The sequence below is a fragment of the Entelurus aequoreus genome, linkage group LG16, assembly GCF_033978785.1.
Source record: "Entelurus aequoreus isolate RoL-2023_Sb linkage group LG16, RoL_Eaeq_v1.1, whole genome shotgun sequence".
NCBI lineage: Eukaryota > Metazoa > Chordata > Actinopteri > Syngnathiformes > Syngnathidae > Entelurus > Entelurus aequoreus.
In genome coordinates this window covers 33998478-34011469 of record NC_084746.1, presented here as the reverse complement: position 1 = coordinate 34011469, position 12992 = coordinate 33998478, and the positions used below count along the sequence as shown (strand labels likewise).

The 12992-nt window shown below is 41.6% G+C and overlaps 1 protein-coding gene across 1 annotated transcript in view; it reads right to left on the bottom strand.

The window, feature by feature from the left end:
- Positions 1-623: 623 nt before the first annotated feature.
- Positions 624-12992, bottom strand: part of LOC133630866 (desmoplakin-B-like) — a 28984-nt gene continuing 16615 nt past the window's right edge. The window contains exons 13-24 of the mRNA XM_062022685.1: positions 11938-12064; positions 11671-11857; positions 11397-11587; positions 11118-11299; positions 10901-11039; positions 9474-9667; positions 9218-9380; positions 9036-9119; positions 8842-8949; positions 6731-6829; positions 4840-6654; positions 624-4299 (exon numbers count right to left, since the gene is read on the bottom strand). Coding sequence (XP_061878669.1) covers positions 1102-4299; positions 4840-6654; positions 6731-6829; positions 8842-8949; positions 9036-9119; positions 9218-9380; positions 9474-9667; positions 10901-11039; positions 11118-11299; positions 11397-11587; positions 11671-11857; positions 11938-12064 — 6487 coding nt within the window. The 3' untranslated portion in view covers positions 624-1101. The remainder of the gene's footprint in view (positions 4300-4839; positions 6655-6730; positions 6830-8841; positions 8950-9035; positions 9120-9217; positions 9381-9473; positions 9668-10900; positions 11040-11117; positions 11300-11396; positions 11588-11670; positions 11858-11937; positions 12065-12992) is intronic.

Genomic DNA, 12992 nt, shown 5'->3' with positions numbered 1-12992 from the left:
GACAATATTATCTTTTTAACGACAACTATAACCAGTTTTCAGTCTGTAATTTGCATTCATTGGCAATTCTAAAACTGAGAATTAGCACCATCTAGAGGTGAAAATGTATGTTGTTCTGTAAATGTGTATTTTTTATACCTAATTTATGAATTTAATGATAATCAATTTTCAATCACAATAAATGAGAATGGCGCTTTAGTTGTGATTTAATTTTGTTAAAAAATATATATTGCACACTTCTAAAAATATGTTAGAAATATATGATTTTTATTGACCTGTTATAACTAGCTGAATAAGTTAATTTTATTGTATTTTTAATGGTTATTCAAATCATCACTATCATCCATTTTCAATACCGCTTGTACTCCTTCGGTCACAGTCAGCTGCAGACTGATATTAATATTTGCTCATTTTGAATTCAATGAATTAATGACAGTGATAATAGCTTTTTGACAACAACGTACTCCAACCAGTTTTCAGCCTGTAATTTATTGGCAACGTTTTTTGCAGTGTCAGTTCTAAAACTGGAAGTTAGTGCCATCGAGACGTTACAATTGATGTTGTTCTATAGTTTTTTTGCTTCCCCTTCCCAACACTGCAAGTAAATGAATCCAAGAATCAAAATGGTAACAAAGCCTTTATTTTTCCATCACTTTTATGTAGTATTAAATAGCAGGGGCGTTTCTTTGTTGTCTTACTGATCAACACTTTTAGGTCGATCATGTATGTTTTTTTTTGCTGAAGGATAAAACACATCAAGAGTCAAACTACAACAAACTGTGATCACAAAATTAGCAAGAAGTACATGAACACACCTTGTCAAATATAATGCTGTACTCTTTTTTTTTTTTTAAAGCCATATATTAAAATGAGCTATTAGAAATATATTCTTTTCTGCAAGTTGGTGAATTACAGTATAGTAAGCATACGTTTAATATATAAAAAAAACACCTGATCAAAACACTCATCAGAATACAGAACGCATTCAGTTCTTGAACATCCCAAATTTTGTATATACCAGATAAACCTTTAAAAAAGCAAAATGTTAAAGTTGTAAAAGCAAATCTAAAACTAGGACTGAAGAGTCAAGCACTTTGTGCACTAAGATTGAGAATTGGCGGTGTCGGATGAATAGCTGTAGCTGTAAGTAGATGAATAATCCACACTGCCTCTTCTGGATCCACTTCTGGAACCAGCTCTGGATCCAGGTTTAGATCCTGGGTTAGACACATTGTAAGGGCTGCTGATTCCCTTTGAGGACACCGAAGAGGCCTGCATCATCTTCATACCGTTGCTCTCTTCTACCATGCTGTTATCCATGGCTTCTTTGTATGAGATTTTCAGTTTGGTCTTGGGGCAAGTCAAATTCTTCTGGTAGTTGCGTATATCCTGAAGCTTCTGGGCTCCAAGACCATCCAGCCAACTTTTGCGAATGGCCTCTTCTATGGTAAGGCGTTTTCCAGTGTGAGGGTCTATCAGGCCTCCTGTCAGGTACTGGAACTCCAGAAACCTCTGTCCAGCCTCATAAGGCAGCCACGTCTCCTTCACTGCCTCTGCTGCCGACATCTTTCTCTTTGTCTTCACATCCTCAAAACCACAATAGGCTTTCTGTGCAGCCTTCAGCTTGTTAGCCATGGCTTCATCAATTATGCAATGATGGACAGCCTCTTTTAGGGTTAGTCTCTGGCCAGTTGAAGGGTTGATGATTCCTCCAGTGCATGCCTGGGCCTCCAGGAGCCTCTGTGCTGTGAGGTTATCCACTATTCCTCTTCTAACCGCTTCTGGAATGGTTATCTTCTCTAAAGTCTCTGTGTCAAATATGGCTGCCACTGGGCTCTGGTCGTCAAACACCTCCGGGGGAGAGACTGTGATAGAAATACTGTTGAAGCGTCTACGAACGGTTGGAGAGGACGGCGCAGCCTGGGTGGGACTGCTGCAGATAACCATGTCGTCAACATTGCTGGCTGCGATTGTCATCTCGCTGCCGCTGCTTTTGCTACTAATATGGTCAGCAAACTGCGTCAAGGTTAGCTTTCCAGACCGATACTGATCCAGGGAACTTTGGTCAATGACACCACGTTCCAGGCAGTTTTGAATGTCATACTGGATTCCTGTCTTCCTGTCGACTATCACCAAGCGTGTAGAGCCATCCGACCCCTTGATGGTGATTTCCTCCCACTCGCACTCCTGTTCTGACAAGTCTAGAAAAGTGTCATAGTCGATTAGCTCCTTATGATAAGCCTCCCTCACGGACATCTCAAGATTGGTGTCTGGGTCAACGATTACGACCCGCCTCTTGCGGAGGACATTGCTTCGGGTTTCTGATTTTTGAAGTTTGCTCTTGTCTTTAAGAGGCAAAAGTATAAGGCTGGTCTTGGGATCAGTTATGCACCTTTCCTTTAGCTGAATATATGTCAAGTTATCCTTAGTGTTAGGGTCAAAGAAGCCTTTCGTGTCATCGCCTTCATAGCTAAGGATCTCATTCATCTCCTGATCAAAATATCCCCTTTTATAAGCAACATCAACATCAATACGGTGACTTTCCTTGGGGTCAATAATGCCACCACTGGCAATTTGGGCCTCAAGGAGACGGATTCCATGGCCTCTCTCAATGAGATCTTTCTCAATGGCTTGGAAAAGCGAGATTATATTTCCTGTGTTTGGGTCTTTGTATCCAGTCACTGCCTTTTCTGCAGATAGCAACTTATTCTTAAACTCTTTTCCTACTAGGCCTCTCCTCGTGGCCTCCTCTACTGTCAAGAACAGATTGTTGACCGGGTCCACAATGAATCCTGATGCAGCTTGGGCTTCAAGGAGCTCCAATGTGGTTCCCCTCATCAACAGACCTTCCTGCATTGCCTGATAAAAGGGCCATATTCTGTCATTGGTCTCATCGTAAATGCCTGCAATACAGGTGGATCCGTACAGGTAAGACTTCAGCTTTTCCTCAATTTCACTGCTACTCAGCTGTCCCTGTTTAAGCTTTTGCAAATCAGTTTCATCAAGCAATTCAGATTTGATAAGCTCTGTCACAGAAACTTGCCCACGAATACCCTTTACTGTCATTGGTTTCTCTGGGCCATGGAGCAGAAGTAAACCAGAGACAGGCTCCACCGTACACTTCCTCCTAAGGTTACCATAACTTATCTTCTCATCTGTTTCTGGATCCAGGTAGCAGGTGGGTTTCCGGTTCAAAGACCTGTAGAGGTCCTCATCAATAAGATTACGATCCAAAGCTAGATCTTTTGGCAGGAACACACTCAGAACAGGGTCCAATATACCGCCAACAGACTCCTGGGCCTGCAGCAAGCGGAGCGCTGTTTCCTTGTCAATACGACCTTGTTTACAAGCCTGGCCCACAGATAACACTTTACCCGTGTAAGGATCTTTGAAACCAACGCTTGCTGCTTCAGCTTTTACCAAGGCATCCCTGTCTTCTGTGTCTACGAGTCCCCTGGAGCAAGCGGTGTCCACGGGCATCTTGTCATTAAAAGCTGGGTCTGTTATGTAGCCTGTTGCTGCCTGAGCCTCCAGGAGCATGAGTGAACTCTCTGGGGTGAGAAGGTTCTTGTTTTTGGCTTCAGTGATTGACATTTTCCCTTGAGAGCCTGTCATCATGCCCGCAATAATGCCTGTGCCCTTTAGGTTAACCTGGATGTCAACAGCTACCTCGTCCACTGTCTTTTTCCCCTGCAACAGCAGCTCTAGAGTTGCCTTGCTGATAATACCGCAGTCGCAAAGTTGGTGGGCTGTGACTTTGCGGCGCACCCCATCAAAAACAAGCTTAGAGGGGTCGATTGTTGCCACCTTCATATCCGTCTGTGTCTGTCTACTCAACGTGCTGGGCCTTTTCTGCAACCTCTCTACCTCTCTCTGCAGCGCATCTCTCTTAAGAGCTAGCTCTGTTGCCTCCCTCTCAGAGATCAACAGCTTGCTCTTGTAGCGTTCCTCCACACTTCGAAGCTCTATCATCAACCTGTCAATTTCTTTCTTTAAACTCATCCTATCATGATCAGTCTTGGACCTGTCTGTCTCCCACTGCCTGAGGTGGGTCTCCTTTATCTCATATTGGCTCTTTAGGAGGGTGAAATCTTTGAGAACGCTGTTTTTCTCATCAACCAAGCGCTGTTTGTTGCGTAGCTCCGTCTCCAGAGAGTGTTTGGTACGGGCAAGCTCATCCTCAAGGCGCTTTAGGCGGTGTTTGTCTTGGTCCAGCAGTTTAAGCTTGGATAGCAAATCATCCCTCTGCAGCAGCAGCTCGCTGTATTTGCTTTGGGACTCATGCACCATAACGGATGTCTGTGGAGAATAGAGAAAGCACACAAAGTATGTAAATACTGTATGCAAATGAAAGTTCCTTTTTACAAAACTATCTACAGTGGGCCCATGGAACTTGACCATATAACAAAACGGAGGTCATTCAAAAATATCAGGCACCGTTTAAGTATAGTATTTAAATGTTGGCAGAAGTTTGACTCCTAGAATTGATTAATTCATTATTCTCTGTCAAAATCATTTAAAATCTGAACAAATTCACATTGTACAACCTACTAAAGTTCCATAGGTCCGCTGTAATTACAGTAAATTGTATACAATTTAAATTAGTAACACAGATTGCGAAATGACAGATGTAGTTCAGAACACATGCAGATCTGAGTAGTAGCCTTGACAAGAAAGTGAATTTTGAACAAAATGTGAGTTTTTTTTACATAAATAGGCTGCTTCAAAACAAAGTTCAGTCTTAAACCTTTTAACGATTCATGCAAAAGTAGACCAAATGTAGTATAAAAAATGAGTGGAATTAAGCAGAGGGCGATCCTTCTGTTCAATCAAAAATACCTCATAGGACTGCTTTTGGAATTTGTCTATTTCCACATTTAGTTTTTCTCTCTCCCTGGTCAGGTCGTTGATGAGAGCCTGGAGCTCCGCTGTCCTCTTGTTGCTATTCTGAAGCTGGACATGCAAGGCTGCGATTTGAGAGGCATTTTCTCCATCAACTGCATCTATGTTAAGCAGCAGGGCATCTCTTTCCTGCCTAAGGGCCCTCAACTCCTCTTCTAGCCTCAGCCTTTCCTTTGTCATGTTCTGTGTCAGCGATTTCAGACGTTCTATTTCAATGGTGCATTCGTTAAGCTTGTGACTTTTATCCTCAATTGTTTTGTACAGACTTTCATTGCGCTGGTTGAGCTCCAGAATCTGGACTTGATCTTGCTGGAGTTTCTGTTTCAATGATTTCAGCTCAGCTGTCACAGACGACAACTCATCTTTGGTGTGTTTGTGATCCCTCAGGCTCTTGTCTAGAGCCTCCTGAAAGCCTCTGAATTCTTTCTCATACTTCCTTGAAGAGTTTGAAGCTTCCACCTGAATGGATTTCAGGCTGGTAATAGTGGTGGTGTGTTCTCTGCAGGTTTGCGTTATCCTCTCTAGCTCGGACTCCAGTCTCTTTCTGCGTGTGAACTCCTCTTGGTTCACCTTTTTCTGCTTCTCCAGCTCAGCTTCCATTGCATCCAGAGAGCACTGGAGGTCACGGATACGGCTCTGAAGCCGCACAGAACTCTGCTCAACCTTCATTTTCTCACTGGTCTGTTTCTCCAGCTCCACCCGGGTGATGCGGATCTCCTTTTCTGACATTTTAAGGGTCTTAATAGTCTCCATAAAGGAGGCGTTCTTTGCCTTTAGCTCTGCTTCAGATTGCTTCAGGTTATTAATTTGCAATTCCAGAGCCCTTCTCTTCTTCCCTTCTTCATCAAGATCATGTGTAAGCATGCTGATTTGCCTCCCTTTTTCCTGAATATTTTTGTTGGCTTCCTTTAGTTTCAGCTCATCCTCTTCTCTCTGCTCGGTGAACATCCTAATTTTCAACTCCAGCTCATTCCGCATCCTTGTCTCTTGAGTCAGTGACGTCTTCTGCTGGTTTGATTCCATCTCTGCTCTGTTTTTCTGCTCTTCAGTGTGAGAAATAGACAATTTCAGTCTTCGCAGTTCATCTTCGAGCTCTCTCTTCTCGCCGATAAGCTTGTCATACTGCCGCCTTAGCTCTGTCGAGTCCTGTTCTTTCTGTTGCGAGGCTTTCAGGATAGTGGTCTTGGTGACTTGGATGTTGGTCTCGTGCGTCTGCTTAAGTTGATTGACCTCCTGGCTGCACTGTGTTCTTACCTTTGAAATATCTGACTCTGCATTTCGGCGACGTGCCGCCTCCTCCTCCAGCAGTATCTTCAGCCTCTCAAGCTCACGTTCTTTGTCCTTCACCGTCTTTTCTAAGTCAATCTTTGCCCAATTAAGCTCTTCCAGTTCTTTCTGTCTACGCCGAACAGCCGCCTCATACTCTTCTTGTTGGCTTGTGTAGCGCTCTTCAGCCAGTCTTTTTTTTCTCTTTTCTTCTTCCAATTGATACTTAATGCGGTTGAGTTGCTCAGTAAGCTCTTGAATCTGCAACTGGGAACTGTCCAAGCTGTCCCTGGTCGTCGTTACTTGAATGGCAGTGGTTCTCTTCACTTCCTCCATAGAAATGAGTTGGTTTTTTGACTGGCCGAGCTCCAGTTTGAGACGGGCCATGGCATCTTCCAGAGCACCGTTTTTCTGGTTGCGATCCTGAAGGTCACCCTTGAGGCGCCTCAGTTCTTCCTCCAACATCTCAATTCTGGTGTTCCGAATCTGTGGAGAGACAACTATTTTAGATCTATTTAACCCTATGCCTTGTATATGCAATAGTACTGTAGATTAACGTTACCTTCAGTTCTTCCATGTTCTTCAACAACTCTCCAAGAAACTTGTAGTAATCACCTGAGCGTGTCAGTAGCTCAATGTACTGGGACTGGAGGTCAGAAGACTGATGAAAAAAAACTTAATTAGTGCTGCTTTTGTAGTATTATAATATACTACAACTAACCAAAACATAGGATATAGCGTTACCAGGCACAAAATGATCATTAATCATGTTTATACATCCAGCAAATTACTAAAATCTCAGAGTTTATGCGACCGCAGCATCTTTCTTAGTTTGTCTGTGCAAACAGCGCACCTCTCTCACTCTTTCTCTCTGCTGCTCACTCGACACACTTTGCCCCTCCCTTTCTCCACTCTACTGCCTTTATTTTTCACAAATTTCTGCCGACAATGGAAGTAATTTTTATTGACTTTACATTGTTGATATTTATGGTATTTTGCAAACAATACTTTTATCTTGTGTGTATTGTGTGGAGTAGTTGAATGTAATAAGGGAATTGTTTAAATAAATTACTGTACATTGTTTTATATTGTTGCATTTAATTATAAACATTTAAAAAAAAGCAAAATATGTATACTGTTATTATAATCATAATCGACTAACTAAAACAAAATTATTTACTGATCATGACATTTTATTTAAAAAATACCCTGGTCTGTATTTTCTTGGTGTTGGTTCGCGATCAAAATACCCAGTATCACCTACCCCTGATACACTGGCACAATCTAAAATCCAATATAGCATGACAATTAACAGAATGGCTTTCAGTGAGAGCTTCAACCACAATCGTAACCATAGTGTTAAAATACTACTTTTATGACCTTTGATATCTTTTCTAAAGCCATATTGTACCGTATTTTTCGGACTATAAGGCGCACTTAAAATCCTTTAATTTTCTCAAAAATCGACAGTGTGCCTTATAACCCGGTGCGCCTAATGTACGGAATAATTCTTGTTGTGCTTACCGACCTCGAAGCAATTTTATTTGGTACATGGTGAAATGATAAGTGTGACCAGTAGATGGCAGTCATACATAAGAGATACGTGTAGACTGCAATATGATGGCAGTAAACAACACCAAAACTTAAATGTTCCATTGAGAATCTAGAACATTACACACGGCACTCAAAAATCTGACAAAATGTTTTTAGTATGAGTTCGGTAAGCTATGAAGCCGCACCGCTTGATGGATTGTCGGCGCATTGAACATACGAGTATTATTATGGTGCGTGTATAAGGACCGCAAAATGGCATCTATTAGCAGACATATTACCTTGCATTTTGTTTCGCAATATTATCGAAAACCAACTTTTCTTACCTGATGTGTATTTGTGATCTGCATAAATTCTGAAAATGTGTCGCATCCGCCATTGTAGTTCGTGACGACGCCGTAGTTATAAGCTTCTTCTTTTTCACGACCTTCTTATGTAGCATTCATCTTCCGCTGTTGCCATTTCTAATATAAAGTAACGTAAAGTTCTCACTTATATCCGTCAGTAGACTAGCTATCAAAGTGCTAAAAACTGTAGTGAGTTTACATAATTCACCCAAGGAACTATAGTTATTAAAGGGTTCCGGTCGGACGTTTTTTCACGTGACATATTTCTGGCGTTGATGTTGCACTAGTGAGCCACGGATGAGAAGATGCTGCTCCGTTATTGATTTAAGTAAAGTCTGAACGTCATTAAAACAGTTTGCTCCATCTTTTGACACTTCTTCCACTCCCGTCCTTGCACGCTACACCGCTACAACAAAGATGACGGGAGAAGACGCTGTCGAAGGTGAGCCACGTAAATAAGACCGCCCACAAAATGGCGCATCCGGAAGAGACGCTCAGAAAGCTACTTGAAGATAATCTGTAAAACATAATCTATGCAACACTTTCACCAAAGAACCACCATCACATGTTATGTAGACCACAAGATAGTGTTTTAAATAAAAATAAAAAATCATAATCTGGTGCGCCTTTTGTATGAAAAAAGACCTGAATAGACCCGCTCATTGGCAGTGCGCTTTTTAATCCTGTACGCCCTATGGTCTGAAAAATACGGTACATTTCTTGTATTGCATCTCATTTGATTGTGCAGGTGTGTCCAGTGAGTCATTTTTCCTACCTCCTGTCTGACAACAGAAGCAGGGGACTGCAGCATGGTTCTCTTAATAGGAATATTCAGGAGCGTTTCCAGGCCGGAACTGTATGAAGCCAGCTGCAGCTCATAGTCCTGAAGACACAGTCAGGAGGAGGAAGTCAATCATTTTGTTCATTTATTTAAAAAAAACCAACACACACATATGAAAGCCGACCAACCTTTATGCAGGCAGCACAGGTGTCCGCATCTTTGTGGACATCCTCAACTTTCTCCTTCTTTCCTTTAATTTCACCGTAAAGCATCTATGTCATAAATAACATGCGATTAGTTTTTCTTTTCATGTACATTTTTGTCCTCACATTGATTGAAAAGGAAGGGTTGACAATGGATGTAAACATGCCTTCTGTTGGTTAAGGTGGTCAATGACAGTCTGGATGTCACTGAGCTTAACACTCTGCAGGCCGTCCTGCCGCTTCCGGGCATTGTGTATCCACTGTTCCAAGGAAGTGCTGTTATGCTGGTAATGTTGCAGGTGCTTGTCATGCTTCTCCAGATCGAACAATCTGAAGAGGAAAGAGTGGGAGAAGGAAGGAAGAAGGGTTTTTTTTAGTCATATTAGTAGAAGCAAAACAAAAAAAGTAGCAGGACTATCCAACCTGTTGTCAATTTGGGTTTGTATGCGGCGCCAGCGGTCTGAGAGCTGAGACACTAGCTCTGCGTATTTGGACAAGTTCACATCGCACTTGTGGAAGGACTCAGAGATCTGACCGTTCCATTGAATTGCTTTGGCCAGCTCGGACTCCATAGTAGTCAGCAGGTCTCTTTTTTGGTCCAGTTCGATCTTCGATTGCTTTAGTGGAGAAAATAAAAACAGGATATGTTCAAATAGTTCAGTTTGTATTTTTCAGACATTATATTGTACAACGTTACCTCAAATTACGACTCTTTTGAGATACGAGCTCGTCTTTTTGTGATGTTAAGTTGCCAGCATAAAATTGGAGTTATGTGCTTTTCTGTCGCTAGATGGCGTCATGAAAGCCACAATAAACCCTGTAAGATCCCCCCCAAAAACACCCTGTCTTACTCGCTAGTATTAGTTTATGGCTTGATATCAAAATAACTTAGGGCCTGATTCACTAAGATCTATAAATCTATAATCTATAAATAGCATATACTATTATTGAGTGTGTTGCGTGTGATCTACTAACACTGAAAAGTGGTGCATTTGTGTTACTATGCTTGTATACCTGCTGCGTTTTATTATGTTTTCAAACAATCAGCAGGTATGAAGCAGTCCTGCGGTGCACCTAAAACGAAACCACTTTTTTTTTTTTTTACAGCTGAAATTGCGTTCATTGGAGAGAAGCCGGACTTACTCTGCTCAAAATGCCAAAAATGCATACTTAAATACGTTTTTTTTATATAGGAAATATCTTAATAATATAAATTATATGTAAAAAATACAACATGACACCAAAACGCAACAATTTAATTTGTTTTAATGAGCCCCTTGAGTCCTCTAGCAGCTATAAAATTATGAAATGATGTTGCTGATTAGACGATATGTCTAATATTTTTTATTTTTGACAGTCCAAAATGTTGATACACTCACGTATGACAGAGACTTTTCGTCTGGTGCTGAATAAAACCCCAAAATAGTGCTTGCCAAACAGTGATTAGTGTTGAGAAATCACATTGCGTGTGCTAAATACTTATATTTGCATCTTCTCCTCCGAGTGTTGTGGGCGTTTTGATGATCAGCATATATTTTGCATGTTAATGAAGACAGAGACGCAAAATGGATTGCACGCCTTATTCTGCTCACTTAGAAGACGCAATCCACTATACACACGCTTAACAGATCAGCTTTGCACCTGTTTTAGTAACCCTTTGATAAATCAGGCCCTTTGTTTTCCAGCCAGCACCGGTTAAATTTACTCTAATTCATTTCAGTGGGTGGGGCTGTTTTGAGATACAAAAGTTTTGAGTTATGAGCTCGGTCACCTAACTTGAGGTACTACTGTATCTTTACACTTATGTAAAGTTTTACTGGAAATAGGTTTGGTACGGAGTGCGTAAAAACCTTCAGTGTGCTCTGATATTTCTCCACTTCTCGTGGATCCAGTGAAGTGGTCTCCTTCTCCATCAGCCGGGCCTCGTGGACTTTCACGATGTCCTCCGCTTGGAGCAGACTCTGAAGCAAGGCCTTCAGCGCTGACAATCTGTTGAGCGTCGGTTTGAATGAAACTGATGTGAGTTTGTATGATGCTTTTTTGTTGTAGCCAAAATAATAAAAGTACCGTTCAATGTAGGCTGTGTAGAGACCCTGCAGACCTCCCAGTTTCTGGCTGATGATATCCAGCTCGGAGCGGAGGAACCTGGCTTGCTCAGAGTCTGGAGGGATGCCTTCCAGTTGCTTTAGAATCCTTTCTCTTAGGCGCAAGTACTCGTCATGAATGGAATCCAGATCTTGGTGCACATCCTAGACATCGATATTATACAGCAAATTTAATCCAAAACCTTCAGATTTTATTTGTCTGCACTTTTTTATTTAAGTTGTACAATGCTAGGTGACATACTTGCAGATTTTGGATGTACACTAAGCATTCTTGCAGACTGTTTTCACCCGGGCAAAGATGAAGATGGCTCGTGAGTCCCGACTCAGCGAGCTCCAGCCTCCGTCTGACCTCCTGCAGGCTGCTAAGCAGTGAGATGTTGAGGGTGGGCAATTTGGGAGGTGCAGGTTTACTTGGCTCCTGTTTGGTTTCAGCTTTATTAATGAAACAAGAAGAAAATCACTCAATGGTTGAAATAAGCACTAGGTAAATTATGGTTCTTTGATTGGACACTCACGGGGAGTAGTCATCTGGATAACCATGGTATCATAATGGTTCTGGGCTCTATCAAAGTAACTCTGGATGGTGATCAAATCTTCTTCCCCGAAAAGGTCAGAACCTTGACTGTTGCGCAAGAACTCTTGGTAGTGGGTCTCCAGTGTTTTGATGATACTGCGGTACTCCTCAGGACGCATCTTAGACAGCTGCCCGACATTAAAGACACACGAGGTGAGTGAACTGCAAACTGTTGCTCGCTGTTGCATATTTTAAAGTCATACGTTACCATAGACAAGGTGAGAGAGTTGATGTAGTTCATGTCTTTCAGGCAGTACTGCCATGAGATGAGACTCTTGATGTTGATGTAGAGCTGGTTCCAGATCGCCATGACAGCTTCATAATACTTCTCATTCCTGTAGAGTAACACAAGTCGCTATAGATGAGACACTTCATAAGCTTGAAGCATAAGAAAAGAATAATTCATTCACTTGTACATTGACAGTTTTGCTGACAAAACACAAGGGGTGTCCAGCCTGGTCCACCAATTTAAAACACCCTCACAAAAAGGATATGATATGGATATGACAGACATGATAATCTACTTTAGGGGTGTCAAACGCGTTTTTATTGAGGGCCACATCACAATTATGCCTGTCCTCGCATGGCACACATTTAACAGTGAATATATATGAACACAACGTGTGATGTTTGTAGAAGTGTTTTCATGGATACTTGCTATGGTAATGTAATGAAGATAGGGTCATTAGCATTATCTATTATGCTAACACGTTTACGAGTGTCTGTGTTAGTATTATTAACTTACAATGGTATTGTGTTTGCAACGTTTCAGTTTTGTACATTCACCAAAACGAAATTTAGTCTGTTTAGCTGATCAGAGAGCTAGCTTCCACAGCTGATGGGTCCATGACGATGACTTCTGTTTTGTTTGATCATCCGTTTTACTGCCGTGTTACATACACCGATTGGAAACAATTAGGTTATACTGTATAAATAAACATTTACAAAATCTTTCTGTGTAATTAAATCATTTCACAACTTCTATATCTGCAGCTTACGGTGCGGCTAATATATGGAAAAATATTTATTTTTTTTCTAAAATTTGGTGGGTGCGCTCTATAGTACGGAAAATACTGTAAGTCCTGTCTTAAAACCCTTTTATATACCCTAGACTTTAATTAAACCCCTTTTTAGACCAGTTGACCTGCTGCTCTTCTTTTCTGTTCTGCCCCCCCTGCTCCTGCATGAAAAGGATATCAAGTGGACACGGATAATCTCTGGGGAGGTACCAGGCTGGACGAGGCCCTCACTGTGCCAAGTCAT